At 40.6% G+C, this 18,792-nt stretch overlaps 2 protein-coding genes across 2 annotated transcripts; one reads left to right on the plus strand and one right to left on the minus strand.

Moving 5' to 3' along the window:
• Positions 1 to 10,468: 10,468 nt before the first annotated feature.
• On the plus strand, positions 10,469 to 13,651 carry LOC121967353 (receptor-like protein kinase HSL1). The gene is made up of 2 exons (XM_042517509.1): positions 10,469 to 13,144; positions 13,227 to 13,651. Exons 1-2 carry the CDS (start codon positions 10,528 to 10,530, stop codon positions 13,640 to 13,642), a joined length of 3,033 nt encoding a protein of 1,010 aa, XP_042373443.1. The 5' UTR covers positions 10,469 to 10,527; the 3' UTR covers positions 13,643 to 13,651.
• A 286-nt stretch (positions 13,652 to 13,937) lies between these two features.
• LOC121967355 (UDP-glucose 4-epimerase GEPI48-like) lies at positions 13,938 to 18,443 on the minus strand. Its single transcript, XM_042517512.1, has 9 exons — positions 18,098 to 18,443; positions 17,233 to 17,282; positions 16,814 to 16,949; positions 15,804 to 15,905; positions 15,490 to 15,717; positions 14,916 to 14,997; positions 14,644 to 14,726; positions 14,475 to 14,566; positions 13,938 to 14,268 (listed from the first exon to the last, which is right to left on the minus strand). Exons 1-9 carry the CDS (start codon positions 18,422 to 18,424, stop codon positions 14,109 to 14,111), a joined length of 1,260 nt encoding a protein of 419 aa, XP_042373446.1. The 5' UTR covers positions 18,425 to 18,443; the 3' UTR covers positions 13,938 to 14,108.
• Positions 18,444 to 18,792: the final 349 nt, after the last annotated feature.

Genomic DNA, 18,792 nt, shown 5'->3' on the forward strand with positions numbered 1-18,792 from the left:
GCTCCCTCCGTACTTCACTATGCTAGCTTAGAGACTACCATCCGATCGGACAATATTTATCTCATAGGTCATGTTCCTCCCATACTTCACTCAACTAGCTCAGGGACTACCATTTGATCAAATCCTTCTGACTCTAGAGGCTTAGCACCCTTCAGCTTCCTATAAAATGGACAAACATATAAGTAGACCCTAAACTCCATGATCAGATATTGAACCCCTTTTTACCAATCCATTATCTCACTATTTGGGCCAGGCCCAAAAAATCAAATGGGTCATTTGGCTCATGAGCTCATTCTGTAATTAATGTTGTGCGTGGAGTTGTTAGAAGCACGTTGGACATTATTTTTTACATATACAGGATATGAGTAGGGTATGAGCGACTATGTAATAAAAAAATATAATGATGAGATATTTTCCTTATCCTAACATTATATTTCATTAACATAAGGATTATAAACCTATTATAAAGGGTCCCACCCTGCAAACATAGGAATTTTTATGCTATTTTATCTCATATTCTTCTACTATTCATTATCCACACCTTCCTTCACTTCGCAACTTGCGCATCAGAATGGATATGCCAAGGACCCCCCCTAACCTACTTACTAATACTTCTTCCTCCTCCTCCACCTGGTGATATTGCAGGTGATCCCCCTTCGAGATCTTCTTTGAATTAACTTTGAAGTTATCTCATTAGTAGTCCGATTTTCACCAATTTTAGATGAGATAAAATGCATATAGCATAAATATTGAGGACAACTTTGTAATTATAAGAGAAGATGATAGGATCAAATGTCTTTCTGATTAAAAATAAAAAAGGTATATATATACACTTGAATACCCATGGTGCACAGTTATAATGGACGACCCTCATATAACAGCAAAAGATATTAATCCTCACTTCGAAACCCCTTTAGGAGTAAGATTATCCCATGTCATCTAGAAGGAAGGTACATCACAAGAATTTTGTCCAGCATAATAACCCTTTACATAGTAGGAGGTCAAGTGACCAGCAATCTATTTCACATGCACGGAATGGAGAATCGACCCCATAATTTATTATAATAACAGTATTAATTATGGGATCATTTTAATCATTTGTGTTTCCAGAGAGGATAAATAAAATAAAAAATCTCTTCAAAATGATACGATAGTTAAAATATAAGTTATTATCACATGATATTTTGAGTTATTGATTACGAAATAGATCAATGGAACAAACTTTATCCGTGTCTCATCCACTTTATGTTGACTCACGAAGTCTTGTTTTATTTCAAAATGTTCTGTACGCTAATTTACTTATACCACGTTTCATTTAAATTTTGTAATTAAAATTTTAATATAAAATTTAAAAAGTATACGTATTGGACGTGAAACATAAGTTTGGACACTATGGAGATCTTTGCCTACTTTTGACTTTGACTCGTCGAAAGTCAATTAAAGCGTCTGTAAATTATTATTATTATTATGGAATTTGTTATCGTAGGTATAATAAACGTGTTCGATAATTTAATAATTTTTATTTTTATTATGTATTTTACCTTCGTTGGAACGGTCCAAAATCTATCGGAAATATTCAACTATTGCTACATTAAGTAAACAACTTTTATAGTAAATTCAAACTGTGAAATACTCAAAAGGACACACGACAGTTTTGATTGGATTATTAGCATCAGGACACCTTTGATGACTTCTCAAAATTTTCTATGCTATTTTGTTCAATTTTTTTCTTCTAGATTTTAAGATATCAGTAGATCACCAAACTTTCTAATCGAAACAATTGAAATTACTAGTCAATCAATCTGTCTCAATTGAATACAAAATCATTATGTTAGAACTCTAATTAATATTTGTAATGAGTGGACTAAAGTAGCTGCATCATTTAAAATTCTAAATTGTGGTGTACCTTTTGAAAACTCCACAACTTTGAATGTACCTTTTGCTAAACTAGCGCACCTTATTCAATTTTTTTTCTTCAAAATTTATTAGTACAAATAACTTTGAAATGTTTTTAAAGTAGGAGAAAAATTAGGCAAAGAACTAATTCAATTGAATATCTTTTGCTGATAGAATAGATTAATGATTTCACAACATAATAATAATAATAATAATAATAATAATATTATTATTATTATTATTATTATTATGGAGGGTAATTAATGAGTGACACATAAAAAAGAGAAAATTGATGAACCTGCTGATATGATAGTTCTAACAAAGGAAAAATCGAGTCGTGGACCCTCAACTCCTTAGTATCCCGATTTCTTGAAAGTGTCCCGATTTCTTGGGCACCCTCGACTCCTTGACACCTCGACTCCTTGGTCTCCCGTCTCTTTGACAACTCAACTCATAATTCGACTATTTCAGAAAAAAAAAATATCATTACACAAATCTCAAATTAATCCAAGAAATTGATAATTATCATATAAATCTCATATTATTTTTAGAAAAAAAAAATACATGAATAAATTTTAGATTATCTAAAAAATTAAAGATTAATAAGGTGAAGACTAAAGTACACACATATAGACATCAAAATCCTGATAATATTTGTTCCTCTTTTTCTTTTTCTTCGTTCTCTAATTTGAATGATTTACTTTCATGCAAGCTCATAAAATAATATCATCATCCGTATTATCATTTAGAATTGATTATTAAAATTGATCGATGATTCACTCGTTACACGGGGAGGATTAAAACTTATTTTTATTCCTTGATGATTTGTGAATTAGATTTGAAGGATTTATCTTCCTTCTCGCACAATTCAGGCCATTCACGTGGGAGCTTGAGATGACACCGTGATGCTCGTGCTTTGGAAAATTAATTTTCATAATCAATAAATTAAATATGGATATAGACGGATCATAAATTGATTTTTTAAATAAATAAAAACAATAATATAGGTATGAATATCAATGTGAAATTATTTAAAAGGTGATGGAAAATTGATTAGGAATAATTTTACTATAAAATAAATTAATGAATTAATTAACCAGTTAATAAACGGGGCAGCTGGAAAATTAATTATTAATTAATTAAAGATTAATTAATTTAATTAAAGATTAATTAATTTAATTAAAGAGATAAGTATTGGACCCGTAGTTGTTTTGGTGTAATCAGCTAAGTTAGGTTAGGTCCTGCTTGGTTTTAATCCCTGTGTCTAAGTGTGCAAGGGCTTAGAGCACAGGAAGTCGAACGGAATACGCGGCTAACGAGAAAGACGGCACGGGAGAGAGTCGACGGGTTCAGTGCGTCCTAGAGACGAGATGCTGCGGAAGAGTACACCGGTGGACGAGAAGAACGTGCGCGACATTTGAAGGACGAGATGCTGGAGCGGAAGCCTGCTAGAGGAAAAGGTCGAAAATTAGATTCATGTGAGGCCTATTTCGGTTGACCGCAATCACCCAGACGATTGGAGCAGCAGGAGAGCGAAAGGAGCTGAGCAAACTTGCTGGAGGCGCCCTCAATAGAGGCTGAAGGTGCCTCTAAGGCGCCCCCATACACCTCCGCCTGCTTCAGGCAGAGGGCACCCTCCATAAGCATGGAGGGCGTCCTCCATAAGCAAGGGAGGCGCCCTCCATGCGTCCTCCATGCCTATCGAGGGCGCCCTCGACCTTGCCAAACTAGCCCTTTCATGAAAGATGTTATACAAGTCATGCCAGTGGCGGATCTAGTATAGGACTAGGGGCCACGCCCCAAGGTGAGGGAAAAGTTTGGGCTATCTCTCGCCCGACCGGCTGATCATGATATAATTCGTCAAAACGAATGCGGAACGCCTGGAATGGCATGAGCCGTGTCAAATTTCTTGTATATGACGTTCTAGACCTCACGACAGCATCTTGTCCGGCGGAAGATCACGGCGGCGGCAGTAACTTTTCCAGCGATATATCATGGCGAAGAGGCAGTGGGGGTGGGGAGATGAAAAGCTGAGAAGGAACTAAGGAAGGAAGTGGTTTGGACTTTGGTGGCAATGACCAAGACGTGCGAAAAGGGAAGACGACGTAAGAAAAAAAACATAGGGTAATTAATTGGGAGTTCATTAGTTTAGGTTAGATTTGGATTAATTCTCAATTTAAATAACTTAATTAAATTTTAACATAAATTATCTTCTAAAATATTATAGAAAATCTATTTTAAATTATAAAAATTCCTAAATAAATTTTATATATTTAAATTTATTTATTCTGCAAGTCCTTAACTAATTATTATTATTATTAATTATTTAATTATTTAATTCATTCTAATAAAAAATTTATACAATAAATTTTATTTATTTATTTTATAAATTCGTGTTGTGATCGTTCCATGAAACAATATTGAAATTGGAACGATAGAGTTTGAGATGACACCAAGATTGTTCTTGCAAACCATGGATCACGCTCTGTGATGACATTTTCATGGAGCAAATCATCGTACAGTTAGGAGATGCATCAACCCGGGCCCCAACCCTAAAACCCCCAAGGTGAAGAAAGAGTTTAGGCTGCCGGTCGCTGACCATCCAATCACGCTGGCCTATGATGATGCTTTCGAGCAAGTCATCACATAGCCAGGAGACGTATTAATTCGGCCCCCTCAAACCTAAAATCCTGGATCCGCCCCTGGCCACGCTGGAGGCGCCTTCCAAGTTCTTTGGAGGCGCTCTCAAGTTTCGGATGAGATTTCTCAGGGGCTATAAAAAGACCCTTGGACCTAAAAAATCAACAACAACTGCTGTAATAAATTTTCTAATCTTTTCTGAGTTTTTCAAAGATTGTAAGAGGCTTCTCCGTCTACACGAAGAAGATATTTCTAGTGGAGCTTTGCAACCGTCATGGATTAACAACCGCCTAGGTTGTAACCAAGTTAAACCTATTAGCCTCTTATAACTGTGTTAGTTGTTCATTTTTAGCTTATAATTATTATGATAGTGCTACTAATCTTAGTTAGAAAAACAGAGAAAGTTTTTTTTTCTTTTACAGATGTTGCACCCTCTTACCGACCCGCTGCGCCAACAAGTGGTATCAGAGTCCAACCGTCTCAAAAGAACTAACCGTCGACTAAAGCATTAAGATCAAGACGATGGTCGGTACAAGCATTCACTCACCAAAGTTCGAGGGAGACTTTGCACAATGGAAACGCCGGATGGAGGTATTCTTCAAAATAGATTTTGAAATTCTATTAATAATGAAATATGATTTTATAATTCCAAAATACAAAGAAGAATATCAGTGGACGAAGAAGGAATAAGCCGACTTCATGGTGAACGGTAAAGCAAAATTCCATTTGCTTAACATTCTTCCACCCTAGGAGGTCAATCGAATCGGCAGCTACAACTCCGCCAAAGATATCTTGGAGAAGTTTCTGTTGGTGCAATATTCCCTAGGTCAAGGTTGACCTGTTTGACTGGGCTTGAAGTGAGTCAAGCTCGAGTCTTGATGATTTGGTTTAGATATTTGACAATACTTGTAGACAACACATGAACATTGCAGGTGCAATTGTTCATGTGGGGAGATTGTGAAGGAGAGTCAAGTAGGTCAAGGTTGATTGGATACTTGACTGAAAATCCTAGTGAGTGAAGTTAGGTGAAAGTCCTGGTGAGTGAAGCCAGGCAGAAGGAAACCCTAGTGAGTGAAGCTAGGTGAAAGTCCTGGTGAGTGAAGTCAGGCAGATGAGCAGACCTAGTGAGTGAAGCTAGGCAGAAGGGAAATCCTGGTGAGTGAAGCCAGGTGAAAGTCCTAGTGAGTGAAGCTAGGCAGAAGGGAAGTCCTGGTGAGTGAAGCCAGGCACGGTGAAATCCAGATGGGTCAAGGTTGACCAGACATCTAGTGAAAGTCCAAGTAGGTTAAAGGGATTGACCGGATACTTGGTAAGAGGAGAAAAGTCCAAGTGGGTCAAAGGGATTGACCAGACACTTGGTGAGAGAGTCCTAGCTGGTCAAGGGTGACCGGATGCTAGGTTTTATGTACCAACAAGTCATGGTTGACTGAATGTTGGTTTAGGGGGCTTTGGACTTGCTTTTGGGCAAAAACCAAGATCTGGATTGATCAGCTGATTGATCCAGCAGATCTGGATCGATCAGCCGATCGATCCAGTAGATCTGGATCGATCAGTCGATCGATTGGATCATGCCCAATCGATCGGGTGAGTCCCCACGAATAGAACCCCTTTGGATCGATCCGTGGATCGATCCAGAGGTCCCAATCAATCAGTGGATCGATTGGGAGCTGCTGTTTGTGCGCGATAAGCCCTGGATCGATCAGCCGATCGATCCAGGCTATTCTAGAGAGCATAGAGGCACTCTGGATCGATCAGTTGATCGATCCAAAGCCTCCCCGATCGATTGGGAGCAATCCAATCGATCGGGATCCGACCGTTGGCGTCGGAGCGTTTCCTTCAGCAGTGCTTACACGATTCATCTCCGATCTTCACCAGCGACTCCACAGCTCTCTCTGAAGTTCAGATCGCCAGTTCTTGAAGATTCTTGGAGGTTCTTCCAAGTCAAGAGGCGGATCAAAAGCAAGAAGAGAAGTTAGGGTTAGGGTTTATTGTAAGCTTTTGCTTGTATTTCATATCCTTTCCTTTCTTCTTGTATTGAGAGTTTGTAAAGGCTTCTCCGACTTCGGTAGTTACCGTAGAGGAGTGTGTTTCATAGTGAATGGTGCGTGAGTGTGTGAATCATTGGATTAGTCACCTCTTGTGAGGTGGATACCAAGTAAAATCCATTTGTTAGCGTTGTATTTTGTTTCTTGTACATTTTCGCTGCACATCTTTGAAGAAACAAGCAACGCCAACCACGGAGCACGCGACAAGCTATTCACCCCCCTCTAGCTACTTTTCGGTCCCAACAATTTCTGGAACTTCACGAAGGCACCTCGGAAGCAAAGTTAGCAAGACAAGATATACTCCGAACCCAACTAACAAACCTGAAGATGAACAATGGAGAAAAGGTAGCGCAACTCCAAGCACGAATCAAGGAACTGATTACTCAGTTAAACAATCTTGGAGAGATTCAATCTGGTATACGTTCAACGCCTTCCCAAGAACTTCAGAATGAGCGTCCTTAATTGATGTATACTACATCTCTAAGGATCTTGAGGTAAGTATGCTAGAAAATTTGTTTTCCACTTTTAAACTTCACGAATCTCGAATTGTAGATCCTAAAGAAATAGAAAGACAAATCTCAATGTTGCCCTAAAAGCAAAGACGGAAGATCAAGACTCCGAAGCATCCATCGATGAAGTCGAAGCAGCTCTTCTGGTAAGAAAGTTTAATAAATTTATTAAATCTAATAAATTTAAATCACAGACGAGAAAGCATCTTCGAAATAGAAGGATCGTCTGATGCTACAATTACAATAAAGAAAGGCACATCAAAGATGACTACTCGAAACTGAAGAACAAAGACAAGGAAAAGAATAAGAAGCCAACTCGACCCAAACATAATCTCAAAGTCACGTGGAATGAGTCATTATCCTTAGAATATGAAATTGAAGCATACGTCGGACTAGCACTAACGGCAGTCCATCAAGAAGAAGATGAGACCAGCTTAGAGATGAGCATAGATGAAAGAGAGGATCATCCGAAGAAAGCAGCGATGCAAGGGGAACATCAGAACTTAAGATAAGTGAGGTATGTGCTCTTTCACCCGAGCATTCTTTTCAGTTCATTAAAGTATTTTTAAAAGATTTAGTAAAATTGAAAAAAGAGAACGTTGATTTAAAAAGACAAAATCACAAAATGATAATTTAAAAATTCAAATCAAAAGCTTAATGACCATGCATGCTTGAAATTGAACAGTTGTCAAAAATCAAAGTATGGAAAGTATAGTAGATTAAATTGGTATATTAGACATCACCAAGGTTAACTTAGAAGAATTCCCAGAAGATATATACCCCCAAATTTTTAATTAACCCAGTAGGAAGGAACTTATATTGGGTTCCAAAGTCTTACTTATATTAAACATTTTTTTTAGATTTAAGGCTTCAAAAAAATTAAATGTTTAAATTCTTTAAAAGGCTTTGTCTAGAAGTGGTTGATGATCTAATAACCAAGAAGGCCTAGTGTCTGACCACAGCCTGGAACCCGATTATTGAATTGAATATTTAATTGACAAACTGATAAACTTGTGAAATTAATTAAGATAATGCTTTCCATGTTTGTCAATTATTTGAAAACTTCATAACTTAGAAATTATTTTAAATTTCTTTTATTTGTTTGATTTCCTTAAAAAAAATCTATTTTTTTTATCCTCTTTTTAATGTGATCAAAGGGGGAGGAATATGTATAAGTTTAGGGGGAGTAGGGAGAGTTAGAATTTTATCAAAATTTTAAATTTTTACTAACTCTATTTTATAAGTCTTAATTTTGATAAATCAATTTATTTCATACTTAGTTTCTTTATTACAAACTTCATACTTAAAATGTTTTATTTGCAAATTCTTTTATAACTAGTTTGTTGTTACTCTAGCTTGAACTTGGTTTGATGCATATCAAAAAGAGGGAGATTGTTGAACCTCGTGATTATTTTGATGTGATCAACCAAGTTAGGTTAGGTCTTTTTTTGGTTTTGATCCCTGTGTCTAATTGTGCAGAATCTTAAGAGCACAGGAAGTCGAGCGGAAGATGCGGCTAATGAGAAGGACGACATGGGAGAGAGCTGACAGACTTGGTTTGTCCAAGGGATGAGATGCTATGGAAGAGTACACCAGTGGACGAGAAGAACGTGCGTGACGTTCAAGAGATGAGAAGCTGGAGCGGAAGCCTGCTCGAGGAGAAGACCAGAAATTGAGTTCGGGTGAACCCTATTTCGGTTGGCTGCAACCATCCAAGCGATCGGAGCAGCAGGAGAGCGAAAGGAGCTGAGCAAACCTGTTGGAGGTGCCCTCAACAGAGGTTGAAGGCGCCTCCGAGGCGCCCTATACGCCTCTGCCTGCTTCAGGCGGAGGGCGCTCTTAAGCAAGGGAGGCGCCCTCCATGCGGTTGTAGTGGATAAAGCTTTATCCACTGCGCCATGTTAGAGGCACCTTCCAAGTCCTTTGGAGGTGCCCTCAAACTTCGGATGAGATTTCTCAAGGGCTATAAAAAGACCCCTGGACCTAGCAAATCAACAACAACTGTTATAATCAATTTCCTAGTCTTTTCTGAACTTTTCAAAGATTGTAAGAGGCTTTTCCGCCTACACGAAAGAGATATTTCTAGTGGAGCTTTACAACCGCCTTGGATTAACCATCACCTAGGTTGTAACCAAGTTAAACCTGTTAGCCTCTTCTAACTGTGTTAGTTGCTCATTTTTTAGCTTATAATTATTGTGATAGTGTTACTAATCTTAATTGAAAAAATAGAGAAAGGTTTATTTTTCTTTTATAAACGCAACACCCTCTTATCGGCCCCGCTGCACCAACATTAGGCCCCTTCAACTAAATAGTGCTCCCAATTCAACAAACAATACAATGCATAATAAACAACAAACAATGGAGTCCAGATATTCTAGTGCATAATTTCTTATTCTTTTGTAATTTATCCTACCGATTATAATCTGACTAAAATTTATTATGATTTTCCTCAAATTCATTTTCCCACTTAGATTATATTTTTGAATCGAACTAAGTGGTCGAAGGCTACTGACGGTGGGGGAGGGGGCCACCCCCCGCTCGGTACCATACAGTCTATCTACCATCGATGGCCTCCGATTGTCTGACTCGACCTAAAATTATAATTTGGGTAGGAAGGTGAATCTAAGAAAGATCATATCAAATTTCCGATCGTAATTCGACGTATAAATTATATAAAAATTTAAAAAAAAATAGAAATTATTGACCTAAAGGATCTAAGTTATTAGATCAACACAGATAATTTTCAACAACAAACTCAAGATACACCGTGAATATTCGACAACGATAATGGACTATGGAAAAAGGAAGATCAATAGAAGGAGAGTATAGTATATAAACATGGCATAAGCGACAAGATAATAGAAACTTTTGCCCTAGTTGAACCGAAAGTCAAACTATTGACTTTGACCATTAAAATTTTGAATACACAAGTTCTTCACCCCACTCAGATTCAGAAAATTTACCGTCAGAATTTATTCTTCTTTAATTTAGAATTTGGCTAAAAGTTATGCAATTGCTCGTATGAACTAGAGCGGTCAACGGATCAACTAAGGACCGGACAGATCGACCCGTGGGGAATAGGACAGGCTGGATCGATCCTCCATCGCATTGAAAAATCCCTAATTAAATATAATTTAAAATAAATTACACGTATTAATTCACCGGCCTATTAATTATATATATATATATATTCTGTATTTTATTTTGAAAAAATTTTATCAATCAAATCTATATTTAATAATTTTTTATTATTTTAAAATTATAAGCCTACCCACGGTCGAGGGCCAATGCGGATTAGCTGACGGGTTAATAAAATTTTAATTCAACCAGTTAATATAAACTCTAACCTAATCCAAATTGACAGCTTTAATATAAACTCTCAAACTACTTGCCACAGAGACGTAGAGCCGCCATTCAAGTTTCACGAGCCGCCATTAATGGCGGCCGAGAACAGTGGCATCGCCGGTCTCCTCTTCCTCTTCTATCTCTTGGCCTCCCAAGTCTCGTCTCAAGCACCATCAATCCGCGAACAGAAGCAAATCCTGCTCCAGATCAAGCGCGATTGGGGCGACGAGCCGGCTCTGGCTTCTTGGAATGACACCACCTCCTCCTCCCACTGCGCGTGGCCGGGCGTGGGCTGCGCCGCCGGCGGCGCCGTCGTCAACCTCAGCCTCTCTGGCTTTACAGGGCCGAAGATCTCCCGTCCCATTCCCGCTTCGGCCCTCTGCCGCCTTCCCAACATCACCCTCCTCGACCTCAGCTTCAACGACATCCCCGGCGGCTTCCCCACCGGCCTCTTCCTCTGCTCCGGCCTCCGCTACCTCGACCTTTCCCAGAACCGCTTCGTCGGCGCCCTCCCTTCCGACGTCGACCGCCTCTCGCACCGCCTCACCCACCTCGACCTCTCTTCCAACAACTTCTCCGGCGGCGTCCCGGAGGCCATCGGCCGCTTGCCGGCAATGCAAGAGCTGCTGCTCAATAGTAATCTGTTCGACGGGAGCTTTCCTCAGGCGATCGGGAACCTCTCAGAGCTACGACTGCTCACGCTCGCCTACAACCCCTTCTCGCCAGCGAGGATTCCGCCGGAGTTTGGCAATTTGACTAAGCTACAGGTTTTGGTGATGACGGACATGAATCTCCAAGGAGAGATACCGGAGTCATTTGGGAAGCTGATGGAATTGGTTCACTTGGATTTGGCATATAACGAACTCACCGGAGCAATCCCCGCCGGGATTTGGAGCCTCCCAAAATTACAACTTTTGTATTTATACAACAACAATTTATCCAGCTCCATCGTAATCGAAGGGGAAATTAGAGCTCTGGACTTGGAGAAGTTGGATGTTTCAGGAAACCAGCTCAATGGATCGATACCAGAGGAGTTCGGCAAGCTACAGAGCCTCTCTATTCTCCACATGAGCTTCAACCAGTTCACCGGCGATATTCCTGCCAGCATCGGCCGGCTTCCGTCCTTGACCGATCTCCGGTTATTCAACAACATCTTAACCGGCGCCATGCCGCTGGAGTTGGGCAAACATTCGCCGCTATGGAATGTGGAGGTGAACAACAACATGCTCTCCGGCGAACTCCCTGATGGGCTGTGCGATGGCGGTGGGTTTACTTCCATCGTCGTGTTCAATAACAACTTAACGGGAAGGATTCCGGCGACGCTCGGGGAGTGCTCGACACTCGACAACTTCCAGATTTACAACAATCAGTTCTCCGGCGAGGTGCCGGAGGGGATTTGGTTAGCAGAGAGCATGACCACGATGATGATGAGCGATAACGCCCTATCCGGTCAGCTTCCAGAGAGACTTCCCCTGTTTCTAAGTCGGCTGGAAATTAGGAACAATAAATTCACTGGGAGAATCCCGTCCATCGCCGGAAATTTATCAGTGTTCTCAGCGAGCAACAATATGTTCTCCGGCGATCTTCCATCGAGCTTGGCTGGTCTCTCGAGGCTCCAATCCATTGATCTGGGAGGAAATATGATAACAGGAAGAATTCCCGAGAATCTCTCGTTGCTGGCATCGCTTTTTCTGCTCAATCTAAGCAACAATCGATTGGCCGGTGAAATTCCGGCGTCGATTGGCTCGCTGCCAGTTCTGAACTCCCTCGATCTGTCGCAAAACGATCTTACTGGCGAGATTCCGCAGGAGATGGGCAACCTCAACCTCAACTACCTGAACCTTTCCTCCAATAAACTCTCCGGTGAGGTCCCGGCGAGGCTACAAAGCTCAGCCTACGACAAGAGCTTCCTCTCCAATCCCGGCCTCTGCGCGTCCAACTCTCGCATCGACGTCGCCGCTTGCTCCTCCGCCTCGAGAGGCAGCTCTGGAGGGCTCTCACGCGGCCTCCTCGCCCTCTTCATCGTCGTAGGCGCGCTTGCGCTTCTTATGGCCTTCTCCGTTTTCCTTCACTGGGACTTAAAGAAGAGACGAGGCGACGGTGACACGTGGAAACTGATCTCATTCCATTCGTTGGATTTCAGGGAATCCAACATCCGCAGCGGCATCAACGAGGAGAATCTAATCGGCAGCGGCGGCGCCGGGAAGGTGTACAAAATCACCGTCGGCCACCGCACCGACGAAATCGTGGCCGTCAAAAAGATTCGGAGCGGAAAGAAGCTTGACGCTGCGCTCGAGAAGCAATTCGAATCGGAAGTCCAAATCCTGGGCTCGATCCGTCACAAGAACATCGTCAAGCTGCTCTGCTGCATCTCCGGCGAGGATTCCAAGCTGCTGGTCTACGAGTACATGGAGAACGGGAGCCTCGACCGGTGGCTTCACAGGAAGCCGTCGTCTCCGGCGGCGGGAGGGGGGCTCGACTGGCCGACTCGGTTGGAGATCGCCATCGGGGCGGCGAGAGGACTGTGCTACATGCACCACGACTGCTCGCCGCCGATCATCCACCGAGACGTCAAGTCGAGCAACATCCTACTGGACTCGGAGTTCAACGCTCGCGTCGCGGACTTCGGGCTGGCGAGGATGATGGCGAAGGCCGGCGAACAGGGCCTAGTCTCCGCCATTGCCGGCACCTTCGGCTACATGGCTCCAGGCAATTCCAAGGCTTTAGATCTCAACTTTCCTCATTTGCCTAAATCCTTTTTCTTCTGATCGGCATTTGCTTCTTCGAGCAGAGTGTGGGCATTCCAGCAGAATAGACGAGAAGGTGGACATATACAGCTTCGGCGTCATCCTTCTCGAGCTGACCACCGGAAGGGAAGCTCAGGACGGCGGCGGCGACGAGCAATGCAACCTGGCAGAGTGGGCTTGGCGGCGACTCCTGCGAGGAGACTGCCTTCGCGACGCGTTAGATCCTCGAATCAAGGAGTCGCCTTCCGTCGAAGACATGACCATGGTGCTCCAGCTGGGCATCATGTGCACCACCAGACTGCCTTCGCGACGGCCTTCCATGAATGAGGTGCTGCACTTCTTGCTCCAGTGCTACCGGCCGACGGCCGGCGTCAAGTATGATCCTTGTGCGGAGCAGGATGCGGCCGCGCCTCTCCTATCCGATGGCAGCGCCGACGCCAACTTGGCGAGCAATGTCTGAGACGACAATTGAGGAGAAACAACACAAAAATGAAAATAAATGATTTTTTTTCCTGTTCTACAAAACTACTAAATTTTCAAAATATGATCAAGAATAATGAACACAGATCATATTGAACTGAAGTATGTAAAACACGCCAACAATAGAATCAGATGTAACAACAAATTCAGCATCATATACATGAGACGATCAAATCTGACATACAATAACGAAACAATCGATCGCCCTTCTTCATTTCCGATCCACCTCAAATGCCTGCTAAGGAACCTACTGCTGGTCATCCATGAACAAAGAATCAACCTCCAAATTGAATCTCTCGTATATTCATTGCGAGTGCAAAAAAGAATAGCAAGCATAAAGTATATGGATCTTGTATCTTTGGTACCATGCCTATTCACAAAATTATCTTAATAGAAGAATGATATCAGTTGGACATATGCCGAATCTATATCGAGTTATCAATGAATCATTTTGTTCGATCTGCCGGAGGTCTGATGTCATTTGAATGCAAAGTAGGGCACTTTCCATTTCCATTAGCAGTCTCGGTTGGCGACCTGTATCCCCAAGGGTTCTTGCTGGTCCAATTCCATTGATCTCGGCACATCTCTTCTATGCCATACTTTGCTCTGCAGAAAGCACATAATCCATCAAAGGATCAAGAACTGGCCGTGCCATAGAATTTCAAGATTCAACAACTCCTTGCGACTTACATCACAGCTTTTGGAATTATAAGATGAGAATTAAGACGATAAACAGATGCGAGAGTGAAGAACAAGGTACTTTTTATTCAAGGAAGCACTTCTAATGAAATTAGGTAGACTAAAGTACATACTTCCACTGCAGCTCCTTCTCTGCTTTGGCAGTGGATGCATAAACAATTTCAGCGTCACCAGGTCGCCTCCCTGCCATGACTACCGGAATTTTCTGCAAGGATTTTGGAGGTGAGGATCTACCGAAGAACAAGTAAAGATGAAACCACATACTCAAAATGTCAGTAGCACCTTTCCAGAAGCCTTCTCAAAAGCTGCAACTATTTCTAAGACAGATGTTCCCCTTCCAGTTGCTAGATTATACACTTCGCATCCTGCATCATGTAAAAATCTTACCTACTAATACTATCGCTCGACTCTCGTGTTTCTAGCTAGGTTATTTAGTAGATGTATGCATGATTAGATAAAATGCCAGTTCTTGGGGGCATGTGAAAAAATGTATAGCTTCTTATAAGGTACTATTCCAGCGACTTGCAAGTATATAAAATTGTGATTGCACAAACCTAGATGAGGACCCTCAAAGAGCTTCTGCAGAGCTGCAATATGTCCGTCTGCTAAATCGAGGACATGGATATAATCCCGTACCTGGTAGAACAGTTTGGTGTCCATAAGAAGATATGTTGAATCATAAAGGCAAACAGAAAAGCATTCTGCATATAAAAGATAGCAAATTAAAAAGTCAAGTAAAAGACTATTACCTGACTGAGGAAATATGTTTCTTAATTGCTCAATGCACTAATCAAATTATGAAGGATTATATCTATTTCAGTCAACTACTTCAATTAATAATAAATCCAACATGTCTAAACCTCTTAATTATAAAACTTCTATATTCATTCATCTTAACAATTTGCTCACTTCTTCCCTTATTATTGAACTATATTTCATCTTTCCATCAAAATCAAACCATCCTCATGAACAATAAAATTTTTAGCTTCTTCAAAATATATTCAGCATCAGGCGAGTGCTTATAGGCTAATGTCAAAATCACTTTGAAACACCTGATTTATGTTTTTAAAGCAAGTATACTGGCGATTGTTCATCTAAAAATTGAGTTCATAGAGTAAAGACGAGTACTGGTGTTCCATCCTTGGTTGGATAGTCATTTCCAAATATTGTAAGAGCAGGTCTCCTTCCAACAGCAACTTGCTGCACATAGGGCATGAGGTTATTGGGAACTCCGCGAGGATCTTCACCAATGTATCCACTGGGATGAGCTCCAACAGGATTGAAATACCTTAACAGAATTATATCCCACTCACTGTCACCTTTACACATATCACGGCACATATCTTCAGTCATAAGCTGCAACAACATACATGGAAACAGTAGCTCAGACAGTAGGCACATTTGGAATAAAACACAGAGGCAAAGAATAGGGGGAAAAAAACCTTAGTTCGGCCATAGGGGTTTATTGCAGATAAAGAATACTCTTCTGTACATGGTACTTCCTTGGGAGACCCATAGACTGTGGCTGAAGATGAGAATACTAGCTGAAAACAATAAGACGAAACAAATATTACATAAAGTAATATATGGGATGAAGTGCATAGCTAAAAGACGAAACAATTTGTAAGGCCACAATACATGATAAATACACTGGTGAAATCAGACTGCCAACTCAAAATTGATTATTATCAATACAAACTTTTGGACATTGAACAAATCCATGGGTATTTGTCCATCCCCATCACAAGAAATTGAGCAAGTAGTTAAAGGTGACTATTGATACACCAGAATCATATGCACCATTGAGTTGTCTGACTTTTCTAAGTTATTTACTTAAGTAAACACAGCACGGCTTCTTATTACTATAGAGAAAAAATATCTACAAACAACTTGCTGAATAAGTTATATAAATTTTCAATGTCTGCTATAAATTAGCTGTTTTTTGGTAAGATATAAATTTTTTTTGCATTTGTTGTTTGATTATACCCAATATTTCTTATATAGATAGACTATGACTTCTCATGCAAAAGTCTCCTAATAATCACACAAGAATCAAAAAATTTCTTTTAGTTTAAACCATGCATAGACGCAAGGAGGACCAGAGAGTAACCCAACTATTGTGTCATTTATGCTGAGGTTGTATAGTTTGAGATAAAAAAACTTGAAAAATTCCTTTCTTTGAAAAGATATGGCATCGTGGAATAAAACTATATGATACCAAATCTGAAATGAGCCATTCGAAAGGGATAGGAATAGATAACAGCTTTAATCACTTAGCTGTTTCAAAAAATAATAAAGGTTTCCACACAAAAGTACCATTTATTCTATGTTGAATCAGATATTCAGATGTAGCCATGAATTGGTAAAGGTTAACTTTGTCCACAACATTTCAAGATGCTGATTACAAATCTCTCAGTAATTAGATTGCTTGGAAGCATAAAGACCACAGTACCTTTTTGCATCCATAAGCAGCCATTACTTCAAAGAGAATTATTGTACCAATGAGGTTGTTGTTGTAGTAAAGTAAAGGTTTTCTGACACTTTCACCAACAGCCTTTATTCCAGCAAAGTGTATAACGGCATCAAACCTGCAGGGAAAAATAAGAGCATGAGGTTATAACTTATAACATCAGTAAACACCTCTAGAAAATAGGTTAACATAAACTAAAAAAGGCCAAATGAAAACCCTTGGTTCATAGCCATAATAAGCCCCTCACGACTGGAAGAAAAGGTAGGATGATTTTTTTCAAGAATGATGACTGGCTGTGCTAGTTCATTTTATCACTCACATACGGGCAAAAATATGACAGACCTGGATACCCTATTTCTAAAGAGAGAAAAAAAAGTGTCACCAATACTAAAGAAACTTACTTAGTTGAAGAAAAGACCTTTTCCAATGCTTCTCTATCTCGAAGATCAATCTGCAAGTAAACGTGCAAACATGCTTTGTAAATCAAATTCAACTACAGAAATTTAATTTGTTTTATGAATCTTCAAATAAGGCTACTCTACTCTTTGAAATATCAGGCAAGCCAGCTCAAGAACATTTTTACAAACAGTGAATCCAAATCTATCTATCTATATCCATGTTTCATTCTTCGAGGAGCAAACAAAGTTTGTTAGGAATAAGCAAAATAACTTGGACCGACAGACATGAGTACTTAGGTACGTGATTTGGCATCTAGAACTTGACGTTTCACCTAATTTGATGAAACAAAATCAAATCGTTGACCCAAAAAGGGCCCTTTAAGACTCTCCTTTTGTCATCTAGATGCTTCCTAAATCCATGAAAGAGGGGCCAGTTTTTTCTGATTCAAGCAGCATTTAAGATCCATGATCTAACAACTAGAGCCTGCAGTTTCCTCAATTAGATGAAAACAATGTCATGGGGCAGCAGCAAGAATCACTAACAAAGCCCTAAAGTTACAAGGCTTCAGATCTCAACATTGCCCACTCTTCGAAGACAAAAAAAGACAACTCTAAAAGTGCCATAATCTATCAACTAAGAGTGCCAGAACATACGAGAAATCCGGAGCGAAACTCGCAATGTCATCAACACAAACCGGATTATCTCGAAAGAACCATCCGAAGGAATCAAAACCGAATCTTTCCGCTAAAGTAGTCATTCCGGAGTAGTAAATCCCAAAAGAAAAGTCCCCCTCAAGACCGAAAAGTCTAAACTTGGAAAAATCCGTCTGCAGGCGGGGAACCGAAGGGAGTCAACTCAACCCGGTACCTGATGGAAGAAGAGATTCTTTCCGAACTCCCCGGCGAGCTCCCTGACCCGGTCGAGGGCGACTTCGGATGAGTTGTCGAGGTTGTCCGCCACGACGGCGCGGTACCCTCCCTTGAGGAGCTGCAGGACGGTGTGGCTGCCGATGTACCCGGCGCCGCCCGTGACCAGGATTGTGCGCTGAGTGGACGGCGGCGAGGGCATCGTATCAGCAGACGGCCGAGATCTGAAAGGTGAGAGCTGCGAAGAGGAGGAGAGGGAAGGAGGAAGGGATTGGGATATAGTGGGGAGGGAGGAAGGTATGTGTACCAGTGGGTTCCTTACCGCCATGGTCTTCGGCCGTGCGCTGTCAGCGAATATAACTTCCAGCAAATTATTAATTCTTTTTTTTAGATAATTCCCCCCATAGTTATAAAAATCAATATAATTTTAAAAACACCTTTAATATTTCATAAATATCAAAATATTTATCGAACTAATTTAGGTAATTTTGAATTGATATAATTTGATAGCAAATGGAAACTTTATAAACTTCTTACATTGATAAAATTCATAAGAATTTTTTAAAAAATATTAAATGTTTTGGGAAAGTCTAAAAAAGATATGAAATACGTGATTAATTTGCTCATGCAAATTGTAGGTCTAAAAGAGTAATTATCTAATTATTCTCCTCCATTTTTCTTCTGGCCTGATTTAAT

Source organism: Zingiber officinale, chromosome 3B (genome assembly GCF_018446385.1).
Source record: "Zingiber officinale cultivar Zhangliang chromosome 3B, Zo_v1.1, whole genome shotgun sequence".
In the NCBI taxonomy this organism is placed as follows: Eukaryota; Viridiplantae; Streptophyta; class Magnoliopsida; order Zingiberales; family Zingiberaceae; genus Zingiber; species Zingiber officinale.